The sequence below is a fragment of the Nelumbo lutea genome, chromosome 8 (genome assembly GCF_056320005.1).
Source record: "Nelumbo lutea isolate HS-2025 chromosome 8, American lotus-T2T, whole genome shotgun sequence".
NCBI lineage: Eukaryota > Viridiplantae > Streptophyta > Magnoliopsida > Proteales > Nelumbonaceae > Nelumbo > Nelumbo lutea.
Window position 1 is genome coordinate 12,985,411 of NC_142691.1, and position 10,229 is coordinate 12,995,639.

Below are 10,229 nucleotides of genomic sequence, written 5' to 3' on the forward strand. Positions count from 1 at the left end.
AAATCTTTTACATTTAAAAGATTTTTTTTATGTGTAAGATAAGAAATTTTCTCTTTTTTCTTGTTAGAAATGAAAAAAAAAAAAAGAGGGAGATGTTGAGACTTGAGAACAGTTCTCTTAGGTTATGTTTGGTTTGAAGGAAAAAGTCGGGAAAGATAGGTTTCCCCACCCTTCCCTACCTTTCCAGTTTTCCCTACCCTTTTCCTTCAAACCAATCACAGCTTTAATGTAAAAGTGGGTTCTTCTTTCTATACCTGTCAGGATTCTTTAGTTTGAGAGAAGGAAAGGAAAATGGTATACAAGAATTAATGATTGGTTTGATTTGCAAATCAAAAGATGTTGTATATTGTTTCTCATAATCTTTTATGGTGAAAATGCTTATTTTGTGTTATTTGGAGTTTTTTTTTTCTTTTGTTTTTGTTTTTTTTTTGTCGTCATTGGATTATTTTGGTTGAGGGAGCAAGCAATTCTTGGAAATGAATTTTCTCTTCTTCCTAGAAAGTGAGAAAGCCAAATAGGAGGTAGGTGCCACAAATTACAAGTGTGTAAGCTTGTGATTTTTTTTTTTTTTTTTTTTTGCTGGGTAATGTAAGTTTGTGATTGTGTTCATTTTTCATCTGATTCATGAGCAAGTCACCATGGAAGTAAGGCTGTGTTTGGTTTGAAAGAAAAAGTAGGGAAAGGAAAGGAAAGAAAAGATAGGAAGATCCATACAATGTTTATAAAAGTTTTCCTACTTTTCCCTTCCTTTTCCTACTTTTTCCTTTAAACCAAGCGTAACCTAAGTGTTTTTTATGTTTATATACTGTTGTTGGTTCCATAACCATCAAAATAGACATTTTCTTCAACTTTTTATAGTTTTCTCAACGAGAGAACATGACTTGCTAATATAAGCCTGGCATAGCAGTTATATAGAGTGTCTCGCACAACAATATGCAGCTCCTATCGACCTATCGTTAAGGGTGGAACCAAGTTATTGGAACTTTTCAGAGAACATGATACTTAAAAATATTTCACAGTGGCTTTAACTAGAACAAATTGATAAAACAGGATTCATAAAGCCAATCCCATATAATTTTCTCTCAAAATGCACTGCTCACAAATGGGTCTCATTTCTATTTTTATGAATCCTTCTCCTTTTCATGAGTTAAACATCAACCATTCTTTATTTTAACATAGCCCATAGTTATAATTCATCACACCTTACAAGTGAATGGATAGAGAAGAGAAAGGAAAAGATAAATTTAATAAAAGATGCATATTCACAACCACTATAATTTTCCCAGTATATATATATATATATAAATAACATCGCATATTGTTAATATGTTGCATATAAGCACATACACATATAAAAACCATCAGATTCCAGCATATACACCCAGTACATTTTCGTTTTCCAATGCGTTGGAATTAACGACTGATTGGAAGTAGCGAAGAAAATCCATGTATTTGAAGGGTCGGAAGAGGAGTGGGTGCTCTTTGTCAACAAGCTCTTTGGGGACCTCAATCACTACTCCTTCCTTTGGTATGCAAAACAGTGCAAACGAATACCTCTCTATGTCTCCGCTCATTACCACTCTGTGCTTTGGTGCAAGAAGTCTCCCATTACTCCAGGCCTATCAACCATCAATTCATGATTATCAACTCTTACTTGATCTTGATTCACGTAATTGAGATATATTCATTCAATATAATTATTATGCATGCCAATTCTCTTTTTCATAAGAATAGGGAAAAATACTTTGAGGCAGAAAAAGAAAAAAAAAAAAAACTTCACAAAAGATAGAGACAGAGAGATCTAGTTTTAATTTCTTAAATTTTTCATTTATTAATTTTTTTATTTTAAAAAATATTTAAAATATTTTTAATTCTGATTTGTGGGTTTCTTGCATACAACTTGGGTCGAACTGGGTTGAAAATTTCTTAGATTTTCAATGGGCCCGAACCCAACCGAAATCAATGGGTAGTGAATAATGGTGGGGTCCATGTTTGTTTGTAAAGCCTTATTGTAAGAAATGACCACAGAAAAATCTAAAGTACAATGTCTTAAAAAACACTATGGTACATATATTGACGATGCTAGTAAAATTGTAAATAATTTTCAGGTGCTAAAAGTACGAAGGATTCAGTGAAGGTAATAAGTAAACCTGGCGCCTATTAAAAACCTTTCCTAAAACCATGGCGACCCCTTTACACTCAATGTACCTTAAGATTCAAAAAAAAGAAAAAACAGGGGTCAGATGAATTTATAAAGGTGAACATTTACACTGGTACTCCAGTAACTGGTTGCTGTGGATATAGTGGACTGGGTTTGGGTTGGGTCTTGTCTAAATCAAAATCAATTTAGTAGATTGGATGGATCAATAAGACATATTGAATTGGATCAGTATAGATTTAATGGTCCAAAGAATTTATTAGATTGAATTGGACCTGATTCATCCGTAATGGATTTTTATTAAATTGAGTCAGATTGAACCAATATCCAATCCATTGATAGAAAAGAAGAATGCAGGTATCAATGGACCAGGCTTGGGTTGAAATCAATCTAAGTTAAAACCAATTTGAACATATTAGACTGGTCCATCTGCAATGGATTCATATTGGACCAGATCGGATAGGCCAAAGAAGTTTTTATTGTTCAGTTCACTCCAATAAATCTTAACTTTACTGTACAAGATAGGTGCCAACTCGAAATTGATGTCAATATATGAGTAGGCATTAGTGTTAGAGGTAGAGGTGTTTTAAATTTTGAATTATTATAAATCTGCAATGAAATTTAGAATTCTAGAGTGAAATACTGTATATCTTTTACTCGGCCAAGGTTGAATTGACACCCCTAGTGGATGTATGATGGTATAGAGTTCTACAATCTACAGTATTATCCTTATATTAGTGTGGACTGTGATGCCACTATAATGGACATCCCTTTACACGGAGGCTCACCAAGAAGGTGATCCATCCGGGCCCACCCATAGATTTATTTTTCTTCATTTAATAAACCAAAAATATTCAAATATTCAATCATGTGTGTACCATACATACATACAGTAGATTTCTTTGTCCCATGCAATTAAAATATTACAGTACCACCCTATTATTTTCTAACAAATATTTTCACTCTTCTAACTCTGCACACCTCAATTTAGTAAGACTGTAAGGCTGGAACTAGGAAGTAAGGAAGATGTTGGATATGGATAAAAAGGTTCACTGCATCATAATTTCGGTACCAAATGAAATGGGTGCAGATGGACCCATCAGCAAGTTGAAGCTGTCGTGATTGATGGGTTAGTGACATGCTTGAAATGAAGGCGGCAAAGCATCAAAGGACCATGACTTGGGTTCAATCCATCCACTATGTAAATTGGCTTCTGACTCATTAGCAGACGAAAAAGACAGAATTACCCACAAAAAAGCTTTATACACAGAATTGGTTCGGCATGAGGTAGTATCCGAATCGTCTTACAAATAAGAAAATAGGAAGCCCTTTAATTAATACGTCGTTGTAGTATAGTGGTGAGTATTCCCGCCTGTCACGCGGGTGACCCGGTTCGATCCCCGGCAACGGCGAAAATAATTTTTTTCCGGCCCTAAATTAAATCCAAAAGTGATTCGACCATAACCGAGCAGAAGCAGCCGACTCGATTTCAATGGACTCTTGAGTCTTGATGACTGAGCTACTCATGTCTGAATTTTGATTTGAGAGGCTTTTTTGTAAAGCCACAACAGCCAGTCGTTGTAGTATAGTGGTGAGTATTCCCGCCGGGCGACCCGGGTTCGATCCCCGGCAACGGCGATATTATTTTTTGTCTTTTCACTGTTTGTTTCACTTTTTGGTTAACCGAGATCGCTAAATCCGAGTCACCGTGTGGAGTCCGGACGACTGCCTTGTTGTCTTCTGTTCTCTCTCTCTCTCTCTCTCTCTCTCTCTCTCTCTCTCTCTCTCTCGCTCGCTCGCTCTCGGTGGTTCTGATTGTGAATTTGTGAATTCACTACGACTGAATTAGAGTGAGTTATGAAAAGACATACCTCTAGCATTTCGCCGATGAAAACTATAAACGAGCCTTCAGATGGAGTTACAGAGACCCAACTGCCATCATTAGTGAGCACCTCGAGACCTTTTACGTGGTTCTGAGATAAAATTGTTATGAGGCTTTTGTCCTTGTGGGCTAACAGACCCATGGCCGACTCGCTGCCTGCTGGCGGAGCTTCATACTTATTCAGACGCAAGAGGCCATTGCTGCTTTCCGCATGTGAATCATAGTACATTTCCAAGCCCAAGCTCTGGAAGATCATTTTCCTGATTAGTAGCCCCAGTTCCTGCATCTTTGAGCTCATGGAGTTGAGCTTTTCACTGCCCAAAAGAGAACAATTCCAATCAATCTTCAGTTACATTCTTGAAAAGGAACGTAAACTTCTATGGGAATTCATCCATGAATGTTTCTCTCTCTCTCTCTCTCTCTCTCTCTCTCTCTCTCTCTTTTTTCAGGTGATGTTCATGAAAGGATTTAAAGATCGAAATATCATCAATTAGTTTGAGTACAGAGATATAACTTGTTCAGAGATTGATTTGAATGTTCAAAGGAGATGACAACCATCCAGCTGCATCTTGTAGAAGACAACATATATTGTGGACCTGGCATGTCGACTAGTCACTAATCCATGTCTATAGAATTGATAATTTTCCGAACATGATGATGATGATGATGTAATTCTTGTCTACCTATGAGAACTGATATTTGTCACTGTTTCTGTAATTCTTGTACTCTCCCAACACTTAAATCAGGCTGTCAGATATGGACCCTTTACCACAAAAGATTGATTTACCCAAAAAGAAAAAACCAAATCTTAACTTAATTAAAGATTAATAGAACAGTAGAATTTGTTGTAACCAATAATCAATGAATAAATAGATAAATAAAATATTCACTAATCCATCTCTATCATTTCCCTGTTGTGTAGCCCTAATCAAAGGAAAGAAACTCGGGTGTTTTTTAACTTTTTTTTTTTTCCTTTCTGACAGACTCTGGGGGTGTTTGGTTATAGGTCTACATCAATAACCGAGGTGAAGATCAGTTCTTATGATGACCTCAGAGAAGCAGTTTGTTATTTCACATTTTCATCACAAGGCATGGTTTTGCATGTATTTTTGTAAATGCATCTTGACTGAAGCAGCAAACCATCCAGTGCATGGAGAGTCAAGGTTAGAAGAGATCGATCTTACCAGAAACCCGGGTTCCCGTCCGGCCACATCAGTTCCGTGAAAGCTTGAGCAGATTCGAGTCTGGATGCATCCTCGACGCCGAGGCTCTCATAGAGAGGAACGTCGTCCGACTTGCCTGCGTAGCCGAAGTAAGGTTTGGTGCTGCTGTTCTTCTTCTTGGTCTCCGCAGGAAGCTCGAACAATTCCTTTATGGCCACGAACATCTCTTCATGCTGCTGCACAGGAATCCTATCGTAGGCCACCTGAAAACAACCATAGTCTTCACACGCCTCCCGAACTTTGTTGCACAGGACCTTCCATTCCTCACTGCCTTCCTCCAAGTCTAGACTCTGCTTGGAGAAACCAAGAAATGGAATCTCTCTCACTCCTTCAAAACCCATCTCTCTCTTTCTCTCTCCTCTTCTCTTCTCTTCTCTTTCCCTCTATGTACAGACTGGTTGCTCTCTTCTTTCTCTTTTCTCTTCTCTTTCCCTTTATATACAGACTGATTGTGGGGAGAGAGAGGGGGTTATCATATCAAAATTTTCACTACTGAATAGAGTTGTGAAGACTGTAGAGGGCACTTGATCACGTGGCATTTATGCTTGTCCTGATGTAGTAGTTATAAATCCATTTGCAATTAATGATTTTTGACAAATAAAATAATAAATAAAAAATCAATATTCTCTGATTATTTTTCTCTGCTAACGTACCAACACACTAATGATTTTTATTGTTTTCTTTAGGTTCGTTGGAAGAGCTTTTGGAAGTAAGGGCCAGCTGTTACGGATAATTGACTCCCCAGCAGCAGGAATTATGAGTTAGGATCTACTGCCAACATAACACGTTTTTATATCATATCAATATGATCTGACACCATACATCTCACCCTCAGATTGGGACCTATCGTAAATGTGGGACCTGCCATGTCTCAATGTGTGAAATCAGATCATGTTGGTAAAATATTGAAACGTGTTTTGTTCACAGGTGATCCAGATTCGGGAATTATCAGGTTTTTTAGGTTTGACATTGAATTTCATTGCATCACCTTTGTTTCTTTTTTTTTTTTTTTTTTTTTTTTATTTGTTGCTTGTAATGGTAAAGGTTGAAAACCAAATATTACTTAATTAATGTAACCGTCAGGATAAGATGTTAATTAAAAACAACAATGTTTGTTGTGTGCACGTTTTCCTTACTTGAGTGGACTCCATATTTTAACTAAAAGGATTTGTTTGTCTCCCCACTAATTTAGGGTTTTTATTATACAATTAAAAATCCACATAATGCATGGGTTAAATAGAATACCGTCAGGTTTGAATTGACAAATTTGGATTTTAATATCAAATTGGGTCTAATATAAGGTCCACATTTGAGGTGGAAGACTTGGCTCGCCTATACTTGGAGTGTGGGGGTGAATAGTGAGGGATTTTATTAAAGACTATTATGACGTAAGAGGGTTTTATTTTGACTTCGTTTATCCTTACTAATTTAACTTAAAAAAAAAACTCTCCAAAAAAACGTTTAATTTAAAACATAAATAACCATATCAAGTCTGACCTCCTTTTCTCTCCTTATGTTGCCATAGCAATGGGCCAGCTCATCCCCAAGCAATTTAATTTTCTTACGGAAGTTGCCAAAATGGTCCTGACCCTATTTAGCAATGTGGTTCTTGCATATTTGCAAATTCAGCACCTGGTGTCTAGTAAAAGTGACCATTGTCCTGACCCCCTCGTAGGGAAACGAGACAATTCAAGGCAGGCTGAAATCTGAATTTAATGGGAGGGTTTTCTACGAGTAAGGCTGTAATTTGGGCCGGGTTATCCAGACCCAATCCAAAAAAAGTCGGATCGGGTTGGATTGATGCTCGGGTTAAGGTTAGGGTTGAAATTTATAAACCCGATTTTATTTCGGGTTGTTTGAAACTTTTCAGGCAATCCAATCCACCCCGAATCTGATTCTATAGTACATATCATATATAAATATATTTTATAAATATGATATATCATACATTGATTTGTTTAGTTGCATAATAGTTGTTAACCACTTCACTTAATCCTAGGGCTGAGTTCGGAAGGAATACAAATGCAAATATGTAGAGTGCAAAACATTATATGTTGTATTATTTTGTATGTATTTATGCTGTACATATTTGCATTTGTACTCCTTCCAAACTGAGCCTAATTAGAAATACCAAAACCTTAATAACATATTTTATGTTTTTTGAATACTTTATTCTTTATATCTTCTTTGTTGTTTGCTGCCCATAGCTTGCTCTTTATAAAAGATCTATTATAAGTTATAACTCATAATAAACCATAGTCATTTCAATCACTTTTGTGTTTCTGAATTTTGTACTTAAGGCTCAGTTTGGAATGAGTACATATACAAATATGTACAATACAAATCTATACTATTTTAAAAATCACGAATGACCTCAAGAATATTTTTGGAATTTTCTAAGGAAAAAATTTACCCTTATATTTAATTTATTGATAACAAATGAGGGCAAATAGGGTAATTGGTTCTTGATATTAAATGAGTTGAAAAGAGGTAATTTAAAAATATTCAATTCAATCAATTCTCTCTCATTAAATCCAACATTTAAGTTATTAACTTGCATTCATGTTTATTGAAATCATATATTTAAGTCATTTTTGTTTCTTCTCGTCATTAAGTTCTATTAATTAAATCCATACCTAATAAATTAATAATTTCAATAACATAAAAGCTTATACTTTTAAAATCTACCTATCAAAAATAGTATTTTCATCTAGGTGGTGGTAAGAAATTAAATCGTTTTGGGTCAAATGGGTTAATCCATGTTGCCACGACTAAATAATAAAATTAAAAAAAATTGGGGACATTTTTAACATACAAATTAAACAATAATAAGTATGATAAATAAGAATTGTTTTTATTCATGATGGAAATGGATGTAAAATTTAAAACCAATTGGAAATAAAAATATTTTCCTATTCTCTCTCATTAAATCTTATATTTAAGATATATTTTTTCATCATTAAATTATTGTAATTAAATCCATAATATTAATTTTAATAGTATAAAAATAAATATTTTGAAAAGTAATTTGAAAACAAAATCATTTTCTTCCCTCCCGGTGGTAGGCAAGCAATTCGACCATTTGGGGTCAAATGGATTAATAAATAATGCCATAATTAAATAATAAAAAATTAAAATAAATAACTATGAAATGTAAGAAGTATTTTTATTAATGATAAAAATGGAATTCCAAATTCAAAATCTACCTAGAAATTAATGATGTCATAGTAAAATAATAATTTTTTTAATAATAGAAAATACAAAGAATCATAAAACTAAAAAAAAAAGATAGAGAAAATTTTGGGCAGATATCTAATGTTATATATTTATAAAAAATAAAATATTTGATGCATCTCTAATATTGTGCATTCATTATATTAAACAAAAATAAGTTTTATACATAATAAATAATTTTATCAAGGGAAAATTCATGATCCATGTACTTTGGCTAGAGATACAATTTGGTCCCCAAACTTTAAAATGCAACAATCGGGTACTTGAACTTTGAAAATGTGACAATCGAGTACTTATCGTTAATCAATCGTTAAGTGACATTTAAAAAGTCAAAAAGGCCCTAAGAATGTCATCTAATTATCTTTATCAACCATCTAAACATTGACAAAAAAATGAACAATCCCAAATTCTATATTCTTCTAAACAATCATCAACTTTTTTGAATAAAAGAGGCTAGGATTTGAGACTATTCAATTTTTTGTCAACATTTGGATGGTTGATAAAGAGAATTAAATGGCATTCAAATGGTGTTTTTGACTTTTCAAATGTCACTTAACAGCTGATTAATGGACTGGTTAACAACAGGTACTGGATTGTCACATTTTGAAAGTTCGGGTACTAAATTGCCACATTTTGAAAGTACGGATACTGGATTGTCAGATTTTAAAGTTCATAGACCAAATTGTGACTTGAGCCAAAGTATAGGGTAATGATTGGGAAATTTCCCTTTTATCAATGATGAAATGTAATACAGAATTTATTGTCAACCTAGAAATCAAACAATTTTTATTTTTAGATGGTGGATTAGTGGTTTGAGATAAATGATACCAGAAATAAACAAAAATTAAGTGTGAAAAGTAAAAAATATTTTATATAATGTGAATAAAAAATATAATTTAAAGGGAAAATTATAGTCAAAGTCGGTTGTACATTTAAAATTAGGTTGCAAGTTGGTCCAGAAACCAACAAAACTCTAACAACCGTCTTTATATTTTAAATTATAAAAACCCTTGCCATGTCATCGTAAGCTTATGTGGTTGTTGCCAACATGGGACTTTTAGTCCATGTTGGACACAACAAAAAACTTATACCGAAAATAAGTTTTCAGTTTCTCTCCCACTCCCTTTGTCTCTCGATCTCCCTCTCTTCTCTCTCACTCTCACAGGCATCTCTCGATCTCCCACTCTCTTTGTCTTTCCCACTCTCTTAGATTCGGTCTGTAGCCAAATCAAAACCTCTCTCTCTCCCTCTCTCTCTCTCTCTCTATTGTTCTCCCTCAATCTTTCTCATTCTTCTTACTCACTCTCCCTCTCGGCCAATATCTCCTTCTCCCTTAATCTCTATCATTTTCAAATTGGTGTAAATTTCATAGCTAAGAGTTTTTTTGTGAATTTTTATCAAATTGGTGTAATAATTTTTGAATCATACCAAGTTGGTCTCATGTTCTTTTATACAATCCAATTAATACCATATAAGTGTGTAAGAAAATAAAACAAATGAGAGAGGGAGCGGGAGAGAAAATGAAAGAGAACGATAGAAATTAAGGGAGAAGGAGAGATCAACCAAAAAAAGAGAATGGGAGAGATTGAGGGAGAATGATAGGTAGAGAGAGAGAATGAGAGAAATTGATATAGAGAACGTAAATGCAGAAACCAAAAACCATTTTTATTTATTTTCAAATCACATAGTCATTGAGTAGATAAAGATGACTGTGGGTGAGATGGTGTGAGGG

At 34.3% G+C, this 10,229-nt stretch overlaps 1 protein-coding gene across 1 annotated transcript; it reads right to left on the reverse strand.

Annotated features, from left to right (window-relative positions):
* Positions 1–1,261: 1,261 nt before the first annotated feature.
* Positions 1,262–5,802, reverse strand: LOC148842795 (putative 2-oxoglutarate-dependent dioxygenase AOP1). Its single transcript, XM_088959205.1, has 3 exons — positions 5,225–5,802; positions 4,030–4,354; positions 1,262–1,619 (listed from the first exon to the last, which is right to left on the reverse strand). Exons 1-3 carry the CDS (start codon positions 5,602–5,604, stop codon positions 1,362–1,364), a joined length of 963 nt encoding a protein of 320 aa, XP_088815331.1. The 5' UTR covers positions 5,605–5,802; the 3' UTR covers positions 1,262–1,361.
* Positions 5,803–10,229: the final 4,427 nt, after the last annotated feature.

Coding starts and splice junctions, on each gene's coding strand:
- LOC148842795 (XM_088959205.1), bottom strand. CDS start 5,604: ATGGGTTTTGAAGGAGTGAGAGAGATTCCATTTCTTGGTTTCTCCAAG. Junction 4,355..5,224: donor GACGGGAACCCGGGTTTCTG/GTAAGATCGATC, acceptor TCTTTTGGGCAG/TGAAAAGCTCAACTCCATGA. Junction 1,620..4,029: donor TCATCGGCGAAATGCTAGAG/GTATGTCTTTTC, acceptor GATGGTTGATAG/GCCTGGAGTAATGGGAGACT.